We start from the raw sequence: 19068 nt of genomic DNA, 5'->3' as shown, positions 1-19068 counted from the left end.
TTGTTATACTCCATATACATAAATACAATGCTGTCTCGCGTACATCACTGCATTGGTTGTCTAATGGAAGCACTGATTTTCTGCAAGTGGCAAGCTCAGTGGTGTAGGTTCCTAATAGGCGAGTATGAGATTTATTTTGTAGCCTATAGGCTATTAGTAGGTGCACTTGGGGTTGTACAACATAGACAGGCATTTTTAATATTATCCCACACTTATTACTCGTTGACTCCAACTTTCCTAGGAGTAATGTCTTGTAAACGCTCATCACCTTTATGAAAGAAAATATAGTTTATGCTTATTTGAGCAAATTATTTCATGGTGGTGAGAGTCCACAAGACCCCACCCATTTTTTACTTGGAATTTTTATTATTTTAGAATGTATATTTTTCTGGCTGCAATTCAAGTATGCACCTCTTTTTCTTTTTTAAGACACGATGAGTCCACGGATCATCTTAATTACTTATGTGATATTCACCTCCTGGTCAGCAGGAGGAGGAAAGTGCACCACAGCAGAGCTGCTATATATAGCTCCTCCCTTCCCTCCCACTCCAGTCATTCGACCGAGGTTAGGAAGAGAAAGGAAAAGCCAAGGTGCAGAGGTGTCTGAAGTTTACAACAACCAACAACCTGTCTATAAGAACAGGGCGGGCCGTGGACTCATCGTGTCAAAAAAGAAATAAATTTAACAGGTAAGCATAAATTTTCTTTTCTTTTTTAAGACACGATGAGTCCACGGATCATCTTAATTACTAATGGGATTCAATACCCAAACTATAGTACACCTAAACTACCTAGTATACCCACTACTATTGCAAAGAAAGTTAGGGGGAGGGGGGGAGTTAAAAGCTCACATAAATTGCTTCAAAGTATTAACCTAAACCTCCCAGGGAAAAAGCAGAACAAGCACAATTTTCAGAAGTATTTTGCAGCAAACGGCAACAAAATAAATAACAAATATATATTGCAATAATGTTTTGCTTACAATAATGAAACATTTTTATGTTGAAGAATAATCCTAGGCAAGCTCATTGGAGTTCAGGTGCGTGCAAGTCTTCGTAGTTGAATGCTACAGGCATACGCATACTAGTTTTGAGCCCACCTTAGTTTACTATTCAACAAAGGATAACAAAAAAAAAGAAAATTTGATAATTTTAATAAATTGGAAGCATTTTTTTTTTAGGGGGAGTAAAATTTGCATTCTGTATGTTAACCATAAAAGTTTAATTTAAAGAAAGTGAACTAAAAAGCAAATACCTCCCAGAAATGTTCAACGTCTAAAATATAAGATAAAGTTTTGAGTACATGTGGCAGCACTATCTTAGGGCCAGAATTATATACTGTTTTCTTTCATGTAATTGGCAAGAGTCCATGAGCTAGTGACGTATGGGATATGCAATCCTACCAGGAGGGGCAAAGTTTACCAAACCTCAAAATGCCTATAAATAAACCCCTCACCACACCCACAATTCAGTTTTACAAAATTTGCCTCCTATGGAGGTGGTGAAGTAAGTTTGTGCTAGATTTCTACGTTGACATGCGCTTCTCAGCATTTTGAAGCCTGATTCCTCTCAGAGTACAGTGCATGTCAGAGGGATGTGAAAGGAGTATCACCTATTGAATGCAATGATTTTCCTAACGGGGGTCTTTTTCATAGGTTCTCTGTTATCGGTCGTAGAGATTCATCCCTCCCTTTTCAGATCAACGATATACTCTCATATTCCATTACCTCTACTGATAACCGTTTCAGTACTGGTTTGGCTATCTACTATATTTGGATGGGTGTCTTTCAGTAAGTATGTTTTTATTACTTAAGACACTCCCAGCTATGTATTTATATATAGTTCTAAATATATGTATTGTACTTATTTGCCATGAGTCAGGTTTAAGTATATTTCCTTTTGCAGACTGTCAGTTTCATATTTGGGAAATGCATTTTTAGGAAGAAAAAAAATTCTTACCTGGGGTATAGTCTTTTTTCAATTAATTGTTTTTTCATTAAAATTCCCTGGCAGAATTAGGCTTGCAAGGGCGCAAAATGCCAAAGTATATTGCGTCATTCTTGGCGCAAGATTTTTTGGTGCGAAGTTACGTTCAGTGACGCAAATTCGTAATTTCCGGCGTCTTAGTCGACGCAGAGTCCTTTCACAAGGAGGCGTCTTCAATGACGCGAGTGTGTCATTTCCGGATGTTGTTTGTGCCAAAAAGTTTTTCTGTTTGTGTTGTGCGTCATACTTGGCGCAAAATATTTTCATTATTTAAAACCCCATTCCTATATGCCTCTTGCCTTTTTCTCTATCAGAGGGCTATGCTGTTTGCATTTTTTCCCATTCCTGAAACTGCCATATAAGGAAATTGATCATTTTGCTTTATATGTTGTTTTTTTCTCTTACATTTGCAAGATGTCTCAATCTGATCCTGTCTCAGAAATCACTGTTGGAACCCAGCTGCATGATAACAGTTCTACAAAAGCTAAGTGCATTTGTTGTAAACTTGTGGAGATTATATCTCCAGCTGTGGTTTGTAATAGTTGTCAGGATAACCTTTTACATGCAGAGAATGTGTCCATCAGTAATAGTACATTGCCTGTTGTTGGTCCTTCAACATCTAATGTACAAGATATACCTGTGAATTTAAAAGATTTTATTGCTGATTCTATTCAGAAGGCTTTGTCTGCTATTCCGCCTTCTAATAAACGTAAGAGGTCTTTTAAAACTTTTCATAAAGTTGATGTAATTTCAAATGACTGACAACATAATGATTTATCCTCTGATGAAGATCTATCTGATTCAGAAGATCCTTCCTCAGATGTTGACACTGACAAATCTACTTATTAATTTAAAATGGAGTATATTCGTTCTTTGTTAAAAGAAATGTTGATTACATTGGATATTGAGGAAATTAGTCCTCTTGATATTACAACTAGTGAAAGTTTAAATTCTGTTTATAAAGCTCCTGTGGTTACTCCAGAGGTTTTTCCAGTTCCTGATGCTATTTCTGATATGATTTCTAAGGAATGGAATAGGCCTGGTACTTCTTTTATTCCTTCTTCACGGTTTAAAAAAATCATATACTTTGCATCAGTTAGATTAGAGTTTTGGGAAAAGATCTCCAAAGTTGATGGGGCTATTTCTACTCTTGCTAAACGTACTGCTATTCCTATGGAAGATAGTACTTCCTTTAAAGATCCTTTAGATAGGAAACTTGAATCTTATCTAAGGAAAGCCTATTTATATTATGGTTATCTTCTTAGGCCTTTTTGGCTGATGTTGCAGCTGCATCAACTTTTTGGTTGGAAAGTTTAGCGCAACAGGAAATGGATTCTGATTTGTCTAGCATTGTTCGCTTGCTTCAACATGCTAATCATTTTATTTGTGATGCCATTTTTTATATTATCAAAATTGATGTTAAATCTATGTCTTTAGCTATTTTAGCTAGAAGAGCTTTGTGACTTAAAACTTGGAATGCTGACATGATATCTAAGTCTAGATTACTATCTCTTTCTTTCAAAGGTAATAAGTTATTTGGTTCTCAGTTGGATTTGATTATTTCAACTGTTACTGGGGGGAAGGGAGTTTTTTTGCCTCAGGATAAAAGATCTAAGGGTAAAACTAAAGCTTCTAACCGTTTTTGTTCCTTTCGACAACATAAGGAACAGAAAACTAATCCTTCCCCCAAGGAATCTGTTTCCAACTGTAAACCTTCTTCAAGTTGGAATAAATCCAAGCCATTTAAGAAACCAAAGCCAGCCCCCAAGTCTGCATGAAGATGCAGCCCTCATTCCAGTTCAGCTGATAGGGGGCAGAATGAGATTTTTCAAGGATATTTGGACAAAACCTGTCTAAAATCAATGGATTCTGAGTATTGTCTCAGGGGTATCGAACAAGATTTAGAGTAAGACCTCCTGTGAGAAGATTTTTTTCTCTCACGCATCCCAGCAAATCCAGTAAAGGCACAGGCCTTCCTGAAGTGTGTTTCAGACCTGGAGCTTTCAGGGGTAATCATGCCAGTTCCGTTTCAGGAACAGGGTCAGGGGTTTTATTCAAATCTATTCATTGTCCCAAAGAAAGAAAATTCATTCAGACCAGTTCTGGATCTGAAAATTTTGAATTGTTATGTAGGAGTGCCAACTTTCAAAATGGTGACTATAAGGACTATTTTGTCTTTTGTTCAGCAAGGGCATTATATGTCCACAATAGACTTACAGGATGCATATCTTCATATTCCGATTCATCCAGATCATTATCAGTTTCAGAGATTTTCTTTTCTAGACAAGCATTACCAATTTGTTGCTCTTCCTTTTGGCCTAGCGACCGCTCCAAGAATCTTTTCAAAGGTTCTCGGTGCCCTACTCTCTGTAATCAGAGAACGGGGTATTGAGGTGTTTCCTTATTTAGACAATATCTTGGTACTAGCTCAGTCTTTACATTCTGCAGAATCTCACACGAATCAACTAGTGTTGTTTCTTCAAAAACATGGTTGGAGGATCAGTTTACCAAAAAGTTCTTTGATTCCTCAGACAAGGGTCACCTTTTTAGGTTTCCAGGTAGATTCAGTGTCCATGACTCTGTCTCTAACAGACAAGAGACGTTTAAAATTAGTTTCAGCTTGTCCGAACCTTCAGTCTTAATCATTCCCTTCAGTAGCTATGTGCATGGAAGTTTTAGGTCTAATGACTGCAGCATCGGACACGATCCCCTTTGCCCATTTTCATATGAGACCTCTCTAGCTTTGTATGCTGAAACAATGGTGCAGGGATTATACAAGCATATCACAATTAATATCCTTAAATCCCAATGTTCAACTATCTCTGACTTGGTGGTTAGATCACCATCATATAATCTAAGGGTCCTCTTTTGTTCATCCAACCTGGACTGTGATTACAACAGATGCAAGTCTTTCAGGTTGGGGAGCTGTCTGGGGATCTCTGACAGCACAGAGGATTTGGAAATCTCGAGAGGCGAGATTACCAATCAATATTTTGGAACTCCGTGTGATTTTCAGGGCTCTTCAGATTTGGTCTCTGTTGAAGAGAGAACCGTTCATTTGTTTTTAGACAGACAATAGCACAACTGTGGCATATGTCAATCATCAGGGTGGGACTCACAGTCCCCAAGCTATGAAAGAAGTATCTGGGATACTTGCTTGGGCGGAATCCAGATTTTGTCTAATTTCTGCGGTTCATATCCCGGGTATAGACAGTTGAGAAGCGGATTATCTCAGCCTCCAGACTTTACATCTGGGGGAGTGGTCGCTCTATCCAGATGTGTTTTCTCAGATTGTTCAGATGTGCGGTCTTCCAGAAATAGACCTGATGACTTCACATCTAAACAAGAAACTTCCCAGGTACCTGTCCAGGTCCAGGTATCTTCAGGCGGAAGCAATGGAAGCGTTAACACTTCCTTAGTGTTACCAACCTGCTTATATGTTCCCGCCTCTATTTCTTCTTCCAAGAATGATCTCCATAATCATCATGGAACAATCGTTTGTGTTGCTGGTAGCTCCAGCATGGCCTCACAGGTTTTGGTATGCAGATCTTGTTCGGATGTCCAGTTGCCAACCTTGGCCACTTCCATTAAGGCCGGACATTCTGTCTCTAGGTCCGTTTTTCCATCAGGATCTCAAATCATTAAACTTGAAGGTATGGAAATTGAACGCCTAGTGCTTAGTCATAGAGGTTTCTCTGACTCAGTGATTAATACTATGTTACAGGCTCGTAAATCTAGAAATATTTATTAGCGAATTTGGAAGACTTTTATTTTTCATGGTGTTCTTCTCATAAATTCTCTTGGCATTCTTTCAGAATTCCTAGAATTTTACAGTTTCTTCAGGATTGTTTGGTTAAGGGTTTGTCTGCAAGTTCCTTGAAGGGACAAATCTCTGCTCTTTCTGTTTTATTTCACAGAAAGATTGCTAAGCTTCCTGATATTCACTGTTTTGTACAGGCTTTGGTTCGTATCAAGCCTGTCATTAAATCAATCTCTCCTCGGAGTCTTAATTTGGTTTTGAAGGCTTTACAGGCTCCTCCATTTGAGCCTATGCATTATTTGGACATTAAACTACTTTCTTGGAAAGTGTTGTTTCTTTTGGCCATCTCTTCTGCTAGATTTCTGAATTATCTGCTCTTTCTTGTGAATCTCCTTTTCTGATTTTTCATCAGGATAAGGCAGTTTTGCAGACTTCATTTAAATTCTTACCCTCCCTCTCTAGTGACTCTTGCGTGGAGTTCCACATCTTGGGTATTGCTATCCCATACGTCACTAGCTCATGGACTCTTGCCAAATACACAAGAAAAACATAATATATGTAAGAACTTACCTGATAAATTAATTTCTTTCATATTGGCAAGAGTCCATGAGGCCCATCCTTTTTATGGTGGTTATGATTTTTTTGTATAAAGCACATTTATTTCCAAATTCCTTTGTTCATGCTTTTTACTCCTTTCTTTTTCACCCCACTACTTGGCTATTCGTTAAACTGAATTGTGGGTGTGGTGAGGGGTGTATTTCTAGGCATTTTGAGGTTTTGGAAACTTTGCCCCCCTGGTAGGATTGTATATCAAATACGTCACTAGCTCATGGACTCTTGTCAATATGAAAGAAATTAATTTATCAGATAAGTTCTTAAATAAATCATGCTTTTTTGGGAATAATTCTGTAGCAGTGATTTGAAACCTTTTTTTTTGCCGTGGCACACTTTGTTACATTAAAAAATCCTGCGGCACACCACCATCCCAAAATTTTAGAAAATCACACATTGTAGCCTAATACAAGATATATATATATATATATATATATATATATATACACATATATACACACACACACTGTGCTGTGCTGTCATTCCATGCCTCCTACAAACTATACATGACATATTGACATTCATTCACAAACAATCATGATTGTCTGTGAATGAATGTCAATGTCATGGTTGTAAATGATGCCTGATGAGCCTGTCACACATCTCCCAATATTTCAAAATTTGAAAGAGGGACACCCCCGCACTGTTGTCAGTCTGCCGCGGCACACCTGAGGATCTCTCACGGCACACTAGTGTGCCAGGGCACACTGGTCGATAAAAACACTGTTCTGGAGTATCCAGAAACAAATATATATAACTAGCAAATTTTTTCAGCTTGTGGAATAACTAAGGCTATAATCAACCTGATAAAGTAGTCCCTAAACAAACAGGGCCCTAAAAGCCACTCTTACATGGTAGTCATGGGACCATGATAGAAAGCCACTACAAAATGTCCCATCCGCCTAAAGACATAAATATGTACGTTTCATCCAATGGCGCTTCTTCCAGGTTAGATTTTCATTTTAAAAAAATCCTTCAGGAACTTCACCTTTGAACTGCTGACTCTAATAAACTCATAAAAAACTTAAAAATAAAATGTTATTTCCCTATTCTCTCATAGTTTGCTAACTCTCTTTATTGACAGTGATCACATGTATCCTAAACAAATAAAACCTGTTTCTGTTTTGTGTGTACAACAGAACATATATACAACCTGAGAGAAGAGAATACACAGCTCAGAAAATCCCATCAAGATGTTCATATCCAACTTCAGGATATCAAGGTAAAAACCAGGACTTATATGTACTGTACATATGTCACCAGAGCAGGTTAGGTACCTCCTCACGCCATGACACTGACTTGCATACTTCCTTCTTGCATTGGAAGCTCAATTTTCATTATTTGTTCCTTTAGCGGTTCTACCCGTAAAGCCCAAAATGTTTAATCTGTTTCTTGTTAAATATGTGTACTGTATATGTATTAGCAATTACATATTATATATATAATATTTTTTTACACCCCTTGGGATTAGGACTGTAAAAACATAGGCATGAGATTCATATTATCTGTAAAGTATACTAAATGTCAGCCGAATAAGAATAACAAGAGTTCATACTAAACCGAGCATGACATTTGGTATATTCTGTAGATGATGTGAATCTTATCCCTAGGTTCTTACAGTCCTGATCCCACAAGAGCCTTATATATTAAGTACATAGCATCAGGTATTAAGTAAATGAATATGAGCACAATTTCATTGCACAGTAACTATATTATTGCATCACTGTTTTACCTATGTAGGATGATTCACTTATATGTTCTATTTGATGCATTTATTTGATTTTGATTGAACACGTTTATTATAATTATTTGTGTACACTATGTTGCCATGACAACTATTTGTGTTTTGTTGTTGTTGTTTTTTTTTTTTGCTGCTGGGAGTGGGATTTAGATAATTTACTAAATCCTACTTCACTTCACTTAATTCACTATATGGGGAAGGGGAGAGTTTACCCAAAAATTACACATTATGCAATAAAGGAGTTTATTTGATTCTTCACTTAAGCCCAGCAAGTGTGTGTATTCTCTACCGTAGCACTATATATATTTTGCAAACAGTAGGGGGAGTCAACACTCACATTTCAGTATGATACTGCCGCAGTGCCAAGATCCAGACATTTATATTCAGTGTAATGGTAGAGAATCCACACTCACTGAGCTTTCAAATCAAACAGCAATTTATTGAAAATTTCAATAAATTTATGTTTGATTTGATAGTCCAATGGGTCGTGCTGAAGTGTGGATTCTCTACCATAACACTATATGTATGTGTGTATATATATATATATATATATATATATATATATATATATATAAATCATCAAGAGTTTATCTTCAGAAATGTAAAATCTTGGGGGCATTTAACCCCTTCATCAGACCTTGAAATTGCACATCTTTGTTTGGAAATAAACTCGTTTGACAATGTAAGCCCAGTGGATGCTTGTTTTTTTTTATAAAAGTATCCAAGTGTTTCAGTGCAGTCTGACAGCTGTCTATTGCTTTCTATATTTTAGAATGTTCTTAATTTTGTAGTGTGGAGCCTTCAAATATGTAAAATGAACCACCAATAGAAAGATAAAATAATGTGGGCACTGGATTGTCTCAAATCTACATGTACAATCCATATGATAAAGTATACATGATGCAATCTATATGATAAAGTATACATGATACAATCTATATGATAAAGTGTACATGATGTAATCTATATGATAAAGTGTACATGATACAATCTATATGATAAAGTATACATGATACAATCTATATGATAAAGTATACATGATACAATCTATATGATAAAGTGTACATGATGTAATCTATATGATAAAGTGTACATGATGTAATCTATATGATAAAGTGTACATGATGCAATCTATATGATAAAGTGTACATGATACAATCCATATGATAAAATATACATGATGTAATCCATATGATAAAGTATACATGATTCAATCTATATGATAAAGTGTACATGATACAATCTATATGATAAAATATACATGATGTAATCTATATGATACAATCTATATGATAAAGTATACATGATGTAATCTTTATAATAAAGTATACATGATGTAATCCATATGATAAAGTATACATGATGTAATCCATATGATAAAGTATACATGATACAATCTATATGATAAAGTATACATGATGTAATCTATATGATAAAGTATACATGATGCAATCTATATAATAAAGTATACATGATGTAATGTATATAATAAAGTATACATGATGTAATCTATATGATAAAGTGTACATGATACAATCTATATGATACAGTATACATGATGTAATCTATATGATAAAGTATACATGATGTAATCTATATGATAAAGTATACATGATACAATCTATATGATAAAGTATACATGATACAATCTATATGATAAAGTGTACATGATACAATCTATATAATAAAGTATACATGATGTAATCTATATGATACAATCTATATGATAAAGTATACATGATGTAATCTATATAATAAAGTATACATGATGTAATCCATATGATAAAGTATACATGATGTAATCCATATGATAAAGTATACATGATACAATCTATATGATAAAGTATACATGATGTAATCTATATGATAAAGTATACATGATGCAATCTATATAATAAAGTATACATGATGTAATGTATATAATAAAGTATACATGATGTAATCTATATGATAAAGTACACTGTATACATGATGTAATCTATATGATAAAGTATACATGATACAATCTATATGATAAAGTATACATGATACAATCTATATGATAAAGTATACATGATACAATCTATATAATAAAGTATACATGATACAATCTATATGATAAAGTATACATGATACAATCTATATAATAAAGTATACATGATACAATCTATATAATAAAGTATACATGATACAATCTATATGATAAAGTATACATGATACAATCTATATAATAAAGTATACATGATACAATCTATATGATAAAGTATACATGATGCAATCTATATGATAAAGTATACATGATACAATCTATATAATAAAGTATACATGATACAATCTATATGATAAAGTATACATGATGCAATCTATATAATAAAGTATACATGATGCAATCTATATAATAAAGTATACATGATACAATCTATATGATAAAGTGTACATGATACAATCTATATAATAAAGTATACATGATGCAATCTATATAATAAAGTATACATGATGCAATCTATATAATAAAGTATACATGATGCAAGCCTTCATTCTTTTAATGTAGCAACAGCATAAGAACCTGCTCTCCCAGCATGAGCAAGTTGTACAGAGCTTGGACAACCACAAGAGTGCACTAGCCGCTGCACAGGTCAGAGGAAACCACTTCTTTTTTGTTAACTGGATTTTCATTCTCATAGATAAATCTCCTTGAAACGTCTGTTCTTGCATGCAGATTTCTGCACACTAACATATTTGGACCCCTTGATCTGGTTTCTTTTGCAGTACAATAATGTTGGAAAATGGCAATTTGCAGATAAATTGAAATGCTTAAATAATTTTGTTCTTCTTCACAGCTGCATTTTCAATGTTTTCATTTCTTTTTTTGCACTGAGTATCTGGGTTTTGCTTGTATAAGTTAATCTAACCTGCATCTTTGTTTCAGCTACTAATAGCTTTCTTTTTCACTATTTTAACTCCGTTGAGTGCTGAAGAATACTGCAAAGCATCTCACAGACAATCTGTTATCACTGCCCCAACAGCAATTGTTAAATCACATTGCATGCTACAGTTACTTGAAAATGAGCATACTGCAATATGGCAATAAGTAAACGTTTGTTAATTAAAGTGCTAGCACTGTTTGTGCCAGCATTGAACCTTTTTTTTATGCTGTAGGACTGAAGATGAATTGTGTGTTGAGTATAATATTCTATACCAATATTTTATAGAAAATTTGCCTTTTTATAACGCTGATGCAAGAAGATATTTCATTAAAGTATAGAATGCATTTATTAAATGTTCTAATACAAATCACAGAATCTATGAACATTAACTACATTAAATAAGTAAACGTCCAACATTCTGACACAGCTGATTTTTGATTTGCAGATTTCTGATTTGTCTGAAATATATTAAATCCAAACACAATTTATAAACCCATTAGTTTAAGATTATATTTGAGAAGTAGTAATCTTATCTATCACAAAAACACATATTATATATAACTGTCTCAAAGGGACATGAAACCTAATTTTTGTTCTTTCATAATTCAGATAGAGCATGCAATTTTAAACAACTTTCCAATGTACTTCTAATTTGTTTTGTTCTTTTGGTATCCTTTGTTAGAAAGGATGCCTACCGAAGGAGCTGCTGATTGGTGGTCTCACATATATGCCTTATGTTATTAGCCCACCTGCTGTTCAGCTACCTCCAAGTAGTGCAGTGCTGCATCTTTAACAAAGGATACCAAGGGAATTAAGCAAATTAGATAATTGAAGTATATTGGAAAGTTGTTTAAAATAGTAATTGGCAAGTAGATCACTATATATATATATATATATATATATATATATATACATATAATATATATATATATATGACCCTATGATTAAGTGCTCATCGGAGTACGAAACTAGTCAAGGCGTTTGCCTGCCTTGTACCATCTTTTAATGGATTTACAATAAAGAACCCCCTTTTTATTTGGCCCTCTGATTCCTCTTGTTGTGCGGCTGTATCCTTCTTTATTTTGACATTTCATTATGGCTTCATTGGCCGTTTTACAGCCTGCACCCCCCCCAGCCTATGTTTTTGGCCTAGCCCACCTCTGCTCCAACCGTGATATCAGGGTTTGCTTCGGAGCTGCAGCGGCTTGGATTGTGTGTTTTGAAGTAGATCACTGTAATCACTACCCATGCATCCAACACAAAATCACTTTAGTTCATTATACCCATGCAGACCACATTGTAATCACTTTAGTTCATTATACCCATGCAGACCACATTGTAATCACTTTAGTTCACTACACACATGCAGACAACACTGTAATCTTTTTAGTGCATTATACCCATGCAGACCACACTGTAATCATTTTAGTTCACTGTACCCATGCAGACCACACTGTAATCATTTTAGTTCACTGTACCCATGCAGACAACACTATAATCACTTTAGTTCACTACACACATGCAGACAGAGCTGTATCATTTTAGTTCACTGTACCCATGCAGACCACACTGTAATCATTTTAGTTCACTACACACATGCAGACAACACTGTAATCATTTTAGTTCATTATACCCATGCAGACAACACTAATCATTTTAGTTCATTACACCCATGCAGACAACACTGTAATCATTTTAGTTCACTGTACCCATGCAGACAACACTGTAATCATTTTAGTTCACTGTACCCATGCAGACAACACTGTAATCACTTTAGTTCACTACACACATGCAGACAACACTGTAATCATTTTAGTTCACTGTACCCATGCAGACAGCACTGTAATCATTTTAGTTCACTGTACCCATGCAGACAACACTGTAATCATTTTAGTTCACTACACACATGCAGACAACACTGTAATCATTTTAGTTCATTATACCCATGCAGACAACACTAATCATTTTAGTTCATTACACCCATGCAGACAACACTGTAATCATTTTAGTTCACTGTACCCATGCAGACAACGCTGTAATCACTTTAGTTCACTACATACATGCAGACAACACTGTAATCATTTTAGTTCACTGTACCCATGCAGACAGCACTGTAATCATTTTAGTTCACTGTACCCATGCAGACAACACTGTAATCACTTTAGTTCACTACACACATGCAGACAGCACTGTAATCATTTTTGTTCACTACACACATGCAGACAGCACGGTAATTATTTTAGTTCATTATACCCATGCAGACAACACTGTAATCACTTTAGTTCACTACACACATGCAGACAGCACTGTAATCATTTTAGTTCACTACACACATGCAGACAGCACTGTAATCATTTTAGTTAATTATACCCATGCAGACAACACTGTAATCATTTTAGTTCATTATACCCATGCAGACAACACTGTAATCACTTTAGTTCACTATACACATGCAGACAGCACTGTAATCATTTTTGTTCACTACACACATGCAGACAGCACGGTCATCATTTTAGTTCATTATACCCATGCAGACAACACTGTAATCATTTAAGTTCACTGTACCCATGCAGACAACACTGTAATCACTTTAGTTCACTGTACCCATGCAGACAACACTGTAATCATTTAAGTTCACTGTACCCATGCAGACAACACTGTAATCACTTTAGTTCACTACACACATGCAGACAGCACTGTAATCATTTTAGTTCACTACACACATGCAGACAGCACTGTAATTATTTTAGTTAATTATACCCATGCAGACAACACTGTAATCATTTTAGTTCACTGTACTGTACCCATGCAGACAGCACTGTAATCATTTTTGTTCACTACACACATGCAGACAACACTGTAATCATTTTTGTTCACTACACACATGCAGACAACACTGTAATCATTTTAGTTCATTATACCCATGCAGACAACACTGTAATCATTTTAGTTCATTATACCCATGCAGACAACACTGTAATCACTTTAGTTCACTACACACATGCAGACAACACTGTAATCATTTTTGTTCACTACACACATGCAGACAACACTGTAATCATTTTAGTTCACTGTACCCATGCAGACCACACTGTAATCAATGTAGTTCATTATACCCATGCAGACAACACTGTAATCATTTTAGTTCATTACACCCATGCAGACAACACTGTAATAATTTTAGTTCATTATACCCATGCAGACAACACTGTAATCACTTTAGTTCACTACACACATACAGACAGCACTGTAATCATTTTAGTTCACTACACACATGAAGACAACACTGTAATCATTTTAGTTCGTTATACCCATACAGACAACACTGTAATCACTTTAGTTCACTATACACATGCAGACAGCACTGTAATCATTTTAGTTCACTGTACCCATGCAGACCACACTGTAATCACTTTAGTTCACTACACACATGCAGACAACACTGTAATCATTTTAGTTCATTATACCCATGCAGACAACACTGTAATCACTTTAGTTCACTACACACATGCAGACAACACTGTAATCATTTTAGTTCATTATACCCATGCAGACAACACTGTAATCACTTTAGTTCACTACACACATGCAGACCACACTGTAATCACTTTAGTTAACTACACACATGCAGACCACACTGTAATCATTTTAGTTCACTACACACATGCAGACAACACTGTAATCATTTTAGTTCACTGTACCCATGCAGACCACACTGTAATCACTTTAGTTCACTACACACATGCAGACAACACTGTAATCATTTTAGTTCATTTATACCCATGCAGACAACACTGTAATCATTTTAGTTCACTGTACCCATGCAGACCACACTGTAATCATTTTAGTTCACTACACACATGCAGACAACACTGTAATCATTTTAGTTCATTATACCCATGCAGACAACACTAATCATTTTAGTTCATTACACCCATGCAGACAACACTGTAATCATTTTAGTTCACTGTACCTATGCAGACAACACTGTAATCATTTTAGTTCATTATACCCATGCAGACAACACTGTAATCATTTTAGTTCACTACACACATGCAGACAACACTGTAATTATTTTAGTTCATTACACCCATGCAGACAGCACTGTAATCATTTTAGTTCATTATACCCATGCAGATCACACTGTAATCATTTTAGTTCATTACACCCATGCAGACAACACTGTAATCATTTTAGTTCATTATACCCATGCAGACAACACTGTAATCATTTTAGTTCATTATACCCATGCAGACAACACTGTAATCACTTTTAGTTTACTGTACCCATGCAGACAGCACTGTAATCATTTTAGTTCATTATACCCATGCAGACAACACTGTAATCATTTTAGTTCATTATACCCATGCAGACAACACTGTAATCATTTTAGTTCATTATACCCATGCAGACAACACTGTAATCACTTTTAGTTTACTGTACCCATGCAGACAGCACTGTAATCATTTTTAGTTCACAACGCCCATGCAGACATGTGAATATATTAAAAATGTAATGAATAAATAACTGTTTCTCACAAAAACATAAACTGCTGCACTGTATTTATATAATGGACTGCAAGTTAAAACTCAAAATTTACTTTCATCTATACTTCTTGATGTTTTTTTGTTTTTTTTAATGACCAGGCTAATAAATCATTTTCATAAGAAAATCAAATACACCATATTGTCTGGTGTAAATTCATGATAGAATAAAAGATTTATAAATATAACTTCACATTAGATTTTTTAGTTCTACAGCTGGAACTAGAGTCTTACTAGTGTTGTTCTGAGGTTGTGTGATACTGAACAGATATTGCAACATAAATCAATCTTTTATACACCATTAAAAAATTACAGATGTTGTGCATCGAATTGCAGCATGCTCATTTTGACTGATATTCAACTTATTTTTGTGCTGTTAAATTAATGTTACACAGTCACCAAAAAAGTAAGTTGGGCTAGATTAAATTAAAATAGCTTTCTGTTGTAATTTGTTTTTTGTTTAGCTTTTTCTTTTGATTTAATAACTAGATAACTTAATTTGGGGGACACTTTATTTATATGTGTATGTGTGTGTGTCTGTATATATATATATATATATATATATATATATATATATATATATATATATATGTGTGTGTGTATATGTATATATATATATATATATGTATGTATATATATATATATATATATAACATTCAACATTTCTTTATACATTAAAATTAAAACCTACAAATTAAATAGCTTGAATAATTTAAACTAAACAACTTACTTTGAAGTGACTTTTGTACCTTTAAGCATGTTTTTACTTTAGCACTTTTTATGATTAGGAGGAAGAAACTGTTGAAGGGATTTACTGACACTGGTTAGGATTTATATCACCCTTCTTTTTCAGAATAGCTGTTCTTGGTAGATGTATCATCTAGTTTTATGACCTTCTGCTCAGTCATGTCCTGAATGCTGAAAAAACAAATGTTGTCACCTCATGACTTTGTCAATTTGCAATCTGCCAAGATTTGAAAAAGATTTAACCTCCCTTACTTCAGGCTCCAGGATTACACGACTGTAATTTATTTCCTATAAATCTTAAAACTGGAAATCCCCTTGACAGTTATTCCTTTGGTACTTGGCCTGAAAGTAAAAAGATCTTCTGACTGCAGTGCCAAATATATTCGTCATTCCTTTGTAATTTGCTGTATTAAGGATCACTTTTAATTGGCACAATTTCATTTGTTTGCATATCTAGCATCCTGGACAAATGTTACCAATGTCTAGATATGCAGATAGTTATATGAGAGTAACCAATTGCTTAACTAATACAAACATGCATTTTGTTTGGTTCTGTATACACTTCAGAGTCAGGTAGATGAGTTTAAACAGTTGAAAGAAGCTCTAAATAAAATGCCAAGTCTTCGACAGCCAGAAAAGAACACAGACACAACTGAGAAAAGAACTGAGCAGCCTATCAGAAGTTTCCATGAAGGTCCTTCAGATCAACAGGCTATGGGATATCATGGAGAATCACAGCAGGTAAGCATCATTACTGCTATACTAGCATTATAAGATTTAATACATACAGATTAAACATATTTTCCTTCCCAGTTTAACCTCAGTGGTAGTGATGATTTAATTGAAATGTAAAAGTACCATCACCCTCCTTCTCCATTTAGTCTTCTAAATCAGGACTGTTCACTAAATCTAAAACAAACAGAACAGGAGGCACTTACTGCTAAGTCCATCTCTTACTATTTTCTTTTTTTGTATGGAAATTACTATTGTGGCTGAACGATACATGAGTTCTTTGCTCATATTCCCTAGAGATATGCTACTCCACCTCACTGTTGAGACCCAGAGGGGTGAGCTGTTCTTTAGGGCGTTGTTGCTTTCTCTTGTTACCACAATTGCCTGGTACTTCATGACTAGACTGATACACTAGCAGGGACTGCTCAATATATTGTGCTGCCTGGCTCCAAAAAGTCAATGGTGCGCCGCCCAGTAGTAACGTTACTGACTAGCATATCAACCTACTAGCCTTTCCGCTGACCTACGCCTTCCTACCTGAATGCAACCAATGCTTATGCACAATTGCGCAATAGGTGGGGAAGGAAGTTAAGGTACAGATGCACTTGTCCCACCTTGAATGTTGCCCCCGACCAGTTTCTGTGTCTTTGTGCATGATGAGGTTAAGCTGCTAGGAGCCTATGACCTCCCCCCCCACAGAGACAGAGAACAGCAGTGGTCTGGGTCTGAATGTGACTGACTCACTCACTCAAGTGCTTCCCCTTGTCAAGTGCTGCCGGCGTCCACTTGGTTCCATGGTTGAGCCGGACCTGTACACTAGAGGATATTTGAAGGGCACAATGAGCTAAAAGAGACTTCACTCTGAGTGCCACTCGCCTGTCAGGGAAACAAGGAAGTTTTTCCATGTTTTATTCATTCTCGTTTGAGAGTTTCTTTTCCTTTCTTTTTTTTTTTTTTCTGCTCCTTATAAAAGTAGTAAAGAAAACAGAATACACGATGTACAATCTCCCATAATTCTTCCATATTTGGAAGTCTATAATTTTCACAAATCTCAGCCCACATATATTCTTCAACTTCAGAATAGCAATATTAACTGTACGAGCATCAATGAAAAAGATAGATGAAGAAAGCAACGCTGTGTCATACTCAAAGAACAAATGAAAACACAGCTAAGGTAAAAAAGGCCAGTAAGTTGATAAAATAATCTGTAATAACTCAACATTGATAACAAAACAATGTGCTAGAACAACATTAAATGTCAGGTTTGGGAGGCGTTTAAAAGGAAAACATTCACCTGCATTATATTAAATTATGATTAATTTGGTTCCTGAAGCTAGAATAGTATTTTTAACATGTAGCCCCTTCACTACTGAGACATTTTTTTCACATATCTCTGCGGGAGCTGTTTTTAGTTGTTTGGCCCTCATTGCATTTATACATAAAAAAAAAATTCTGTGCCGTACCTGCCAATTTTAGAAAATAATTTTAGTTTGCAGAAATTTCATTATATAGGAAAACACCACCATATTAAATAAAAAATAAATAAAAAATTCCTATGGCGTATACAGTAAACAGCAGCCCATTACACCCTAATTATTTCAAACCAGAGATTTGTTGTCGAACATTTAGCATCCGCTTCCCAAACACTAAAATGTAAGATTTTATATCTGAATTTTGCTCTATCTGAATAATTAAAGCTTAATTTTGACTTTCGTGTCCCTTTTAAACATGCTAATTAGGAACTGGTGCCTCAGAAAGTATACACATAAGAATGAGCAGCTGCCCTTTTGCAGTTGTTTATTTGCACTAGATCTTTTATAGACCAAGGCTTCTGTCAGAATCCAACAACTAAACAAAAGTGTATGAGCTGTGACAAAACTGAGAAGTGTGATGAATAAAATATTTTATACACATTGCTTTCCTATAGTGCTCAAAACACTCATTGGTAGGTATTGTAAGATCACTTGAGGTGGGTGGTAAAATCATGACCTTATTATAACCCTTAAGTTGGTATCATTACAAGTAGAAAATGCTTTATATC

The 19068-nt window shown here is 35.0% G+C and overlaps 1 protein-coding gene across 2 annotated transcripts in view; it reads left to right on the top strand.

Annotated features, from left to right (window-relative positions):
* Positions 1–19068, top strand: part of GOLIM4 (golgi integral membrane protein 4) — a 353609-nt gene that overhangs the window by 228654 nt on the left and 105887 nt on the right. Inside the window, exons 6-8 of one of the 2 annotated variants that reach the window (XM_053710118.1) lie at positions 7497–7579; positions 10629–10712; positions 16926–17036. In XM_053710118.1, coding sequence (XP_053566093.1) covers positions 7497–7579; positions 10629–10712; positions 16926–17036 — 278 coding nt within the window. Of the gene's footprint in view, positions 1–7496; positions 7580–10628; positions 10713–16862; positions 17037–19068 lie in introns of both variants that reach the window. The other variant, XM_053710117.1, reaches the window with a different exon arrangement.

Source organism: Bombina bombina, chromosome 4 (assembly GCF_027579735.1).
Source record: "Bombina bombina isolate aBomBom1 chromosome 4, aBomBom1.pri, whole genome shotgun sequence".
Taxonomy (NCBI): Eukaryota; Metazoa; Chordata; class Amphibia; order Anura; family Bombinatoridae; genus Bombina; species Bombina bombina.
Note: the sequence above shows the minus strand (reverse complement) of the source record. Positions and strands in the feature narration are given on the sequence as shown.